The 3,364-nt window shown below is 31.6% G+C and overlaps 1 protein-coding gene across 1 annotated transcript; it reads right to left on the reverse strand.

Annotated features, from left to right (window-relative positions):
• Positions 1 to 230: 230 nt before the first annotated feature.
• On the reverse strand, positions 231 to 809 carry LOC116001375 (agamous-like MADS-box protein AGL29). Its single transcript, XM_031241256.1, has one exon. It carries the CDS (start codon positions 807 to 809, stop codon positions 231 to 233), a length of 579 nt encoding a protein of 192 aa, XP_031097116.1.
• Between the last annotated feature and the right edge of the window lie 2,555 nt (positions 810 to 3,364).

Raw genomic sequence — 3,364 nt, forward strand, 5'->3', positions numbered from 1 at the left:
AAAGATTGACAATAAAAAAAATTGCTACAAGGTAATAAGACGCGAATATCATTAAAACAAGGCTTGTGAACCTTACAATATGCGTACCGTCGAGTAACGCAAGTTTAACCCAAAATTAAATAACATTATATATCAAAACCCTAGGAGACCTATAGGAAATGATATCTTAATTCAAAATAAAATATTAAAATTGTAAAAAGTACTAGAAAAAAGTAAGAGATGAAAATAATTTAAACACCACTTGGTCCAGCGCCATCATTGGCTCCAAAGCGAGTTTCCATGGCTTGAGATTGTGCCCCCATTATGGAAATCATATTTAATTTCTCAGTTACTTGATCAAGGAGTGTTTCCATGTGGTGTTTCATGGATTGTAGCTCAGGCAATTGAAGATCAGATATGGATGGTCTACCTTTTTCAGCCTCTCTCAAAGCTTGATCGACCAACATTTCTTCATCGATTAGAGCTTCAAGGACGTTGATTTGAGAGGTCATCGCTCTCATTTTAACGTCTTGGTGAGCACGGATAATATGTTCAGCTACGTTGGCTTCTGTTATGGGGATTTCACCAAAGTACTTGGTAAGGACTGTATTCATATCAGGGTTGCTAAAGGAGAAAGGTTTGGCGGATGGTGAGAATACCACCATCGCAATCTCGGTGCCACATAAAGTGGACATCTCACTGGCTTTTTTAAATAAACCAGTGCGCCATTTTGAAAATGTTACAAGACGTTGAACCTCATTTTCTATTCTAGCAAGGGGAACCCTTTGCCGACCTCTTGTTACTCCTCTAGAAGTATTTCTACGAGACATTTTCAAGAAAATTGAATTTACTCACTAGTACGGTGAGACAATGTATATTGATAATGTAGAATGAAGGTCGTATTTATAGCCTAGACTTTTCACTTTGTGGAATTTTTTTTATGGTTAAAGTAAAATAAAAATAAATTTCTAAATTTATGACTTGGGTTTCGATAGAGATTTTTACCATGTTAGTCAGTAATATCTAGAATTACAAATATTTTAAGGGAAAATTTTAATTTTATCGAATTTGTTTTGTGGCATAAAGAGTAATATGATTTAATTTCCTAATTTAAAAAGATTTTGGTGACACTAGCTTAATACATTACTAAATTTGATTCCCAAAAATTAAAGTGTAAATTTTTATCTTTAGAAAATTTGTAAAGGCAAAAATTCTTGATAATGGAACAAATTTTGCAAAGTTAATAAATTAGTAAATACACAAAAATAGTACACAGTAACATTAATTATAAGTGTTTGTCAAAAGATTTAGGTTAAAAGAATGGGTTTGAATCAGGCGAATAATTTTGATTGTAACGTTAATTGATGGGAAGATATGATAGAACAAAAGATTCAATTTATATGGAACTCTTGGCAATGATGGGAATTGAAGAATAAGATGTCCAGGTAAAAGAGTCGAAAGTTGAACCCTTGACATCTATTTGAAGATGTTCACAGGCCTAAGAGACTTCTAATTATAAGAGTTATATCTTCGAGGGGCATAATCAATAGAAGATACTCTTAGGGGTTGTTTCATCTGATTAATTCTTTATTTTTTTTTATTTTTTTTAGTTTTTCAATTTTCATTCTCCATATCTCCAGTTTTTCATTTATCTAATTTTCTGATTTCATTTTTCAAATTCAACTTTAAGATAAAAAAAATATATTCAATACACTAATACTAAATGTGTAAAATGTAACAAAAGTCAATAAGCACATATTACTAAACAAATTGCAATTATTTCAGTCACATTAGAGCTTAGTTTGACTACCAAAAAAATGCAAAACCTCATTGAGTACAATCCTCATATAGTTTTTGTACATTTCTAATAATAATAATTGGGAAAATGTTGTATGCGTAAGGGGGAGGGAAATAGAAGGAAAAAAAGATAGTAATAGTAATATGTTGTGAAACGGGATGTATCCTGATGTGAGCAGTGTATGGTTACAATTGCAATAAAGTAATAAGGTAGGGAGGAAGACTGAGAATACGGAGAGAATAATGGATACTCTTATTAGTCATCTTTCAATTAATATATACAAGATATACAAAAGTTCTAATACGACTATAAGACTAATAAAGATGAAGAAGTATTATCGTAGTAAAATATCTCTAGTAATGTGTCCACATATAATTATTTACAACACTCCCCTTTGACATTACTATATCATACTCTTAAAAACCTCACTAGAAAAACCCAATGAGCAAAAGAATACATGATATATATATCTGTATTCGTTTGTTACACTAGCTGCCTCGTTTAAAAACATTTAATTAATAAATTATATATAAAAAAGAATGTCAATCAAAGGAAAAAGAGTACAACTCTTGATCTTCAAGACCCAATCTTCAGGATTGATTTAAGTAAATGACACTCCTCTTGAAAGTAACAATCTTCAAATCTCACACATAAAAATATCTTTCTAAAAATAAGTATAGAAACAAGTTTTGTGAACAAATATGATCTTCTAGATTGTCACTAGAGTGAATATCTCGTATAATAATCTTGTAACTCTTCTAGAACACATACGGTTTGAATTTTAATTTGATGCTATATATACTTCGTCAAATTCATAAAATACCCATTTATCATTTGTGCAACACACACTTTATTGTATTGTCCTTATATAGGAGAATGGGGGTAAAACAACGCAAATTATATGGTGGACCATGATCCACAATGCATTGTGGACCATGATCCACAATGCATTGTGGACCATGATCATGGCTGATACTGTAGTTCTGTTAAACTGATATTGCAGTTGTGTTGAACTGATACTGCGGTTGTGTTGAAAGGAAACTGTAGTTGCGCGGAACAAAAGTCGTTTCATCGGTTAAACACACTGCAGTATCAGTTCAACACAACTGCAGTATCCGTTCAACACAACTGTAGTATCAGTTCAACACAGCTGTAGTTTCAGACGGATGAAACGACCTCTGTTCCGCGCAACTGCAGTTTCTTTTCAACACAATTGTAATATCAGTTCAACATAACTGCAATATCAGTTCAACACAACTGCAGTATCAGCCATGATGCATGGTCCACTGTATAACAATTGGTAAAACAAAGCACAACCAGTTTGGGAATGACATCATGGAGATCAAATAAGATACCAATGCCCAAGTAGCCTATCAAAATCATATATGGGGTTCTCACATAAAAGACAAGATCTTTGTATCTCTAAGATACTAGAGATATATGTTAAGTACTATTCCAATATTTCATTATAGGAGGAGCGCTAAATATACCTAACCCGAAACTGAACTAATCAAAATTTTATTATAAATATAACAATATAAATTATATATTTAATTTTAAATATATTTCATTGTTAATAAAATATTA

Source organism: Ipomoea triloba, chromosome 13 (assembly GCF_003576645.1).
Source record: "Ipomoea triloba cultivar NCNSP0323 chromosome 13, ASM357664v1".
In the NCBI taxonomy this organism is placed as follows: Eukaryota; Viridiplantae; Streptophyta; class Magnoliopsida; order Solanales; family Convolvulaceae; genus Ipomoea; species Ipomoea triloba.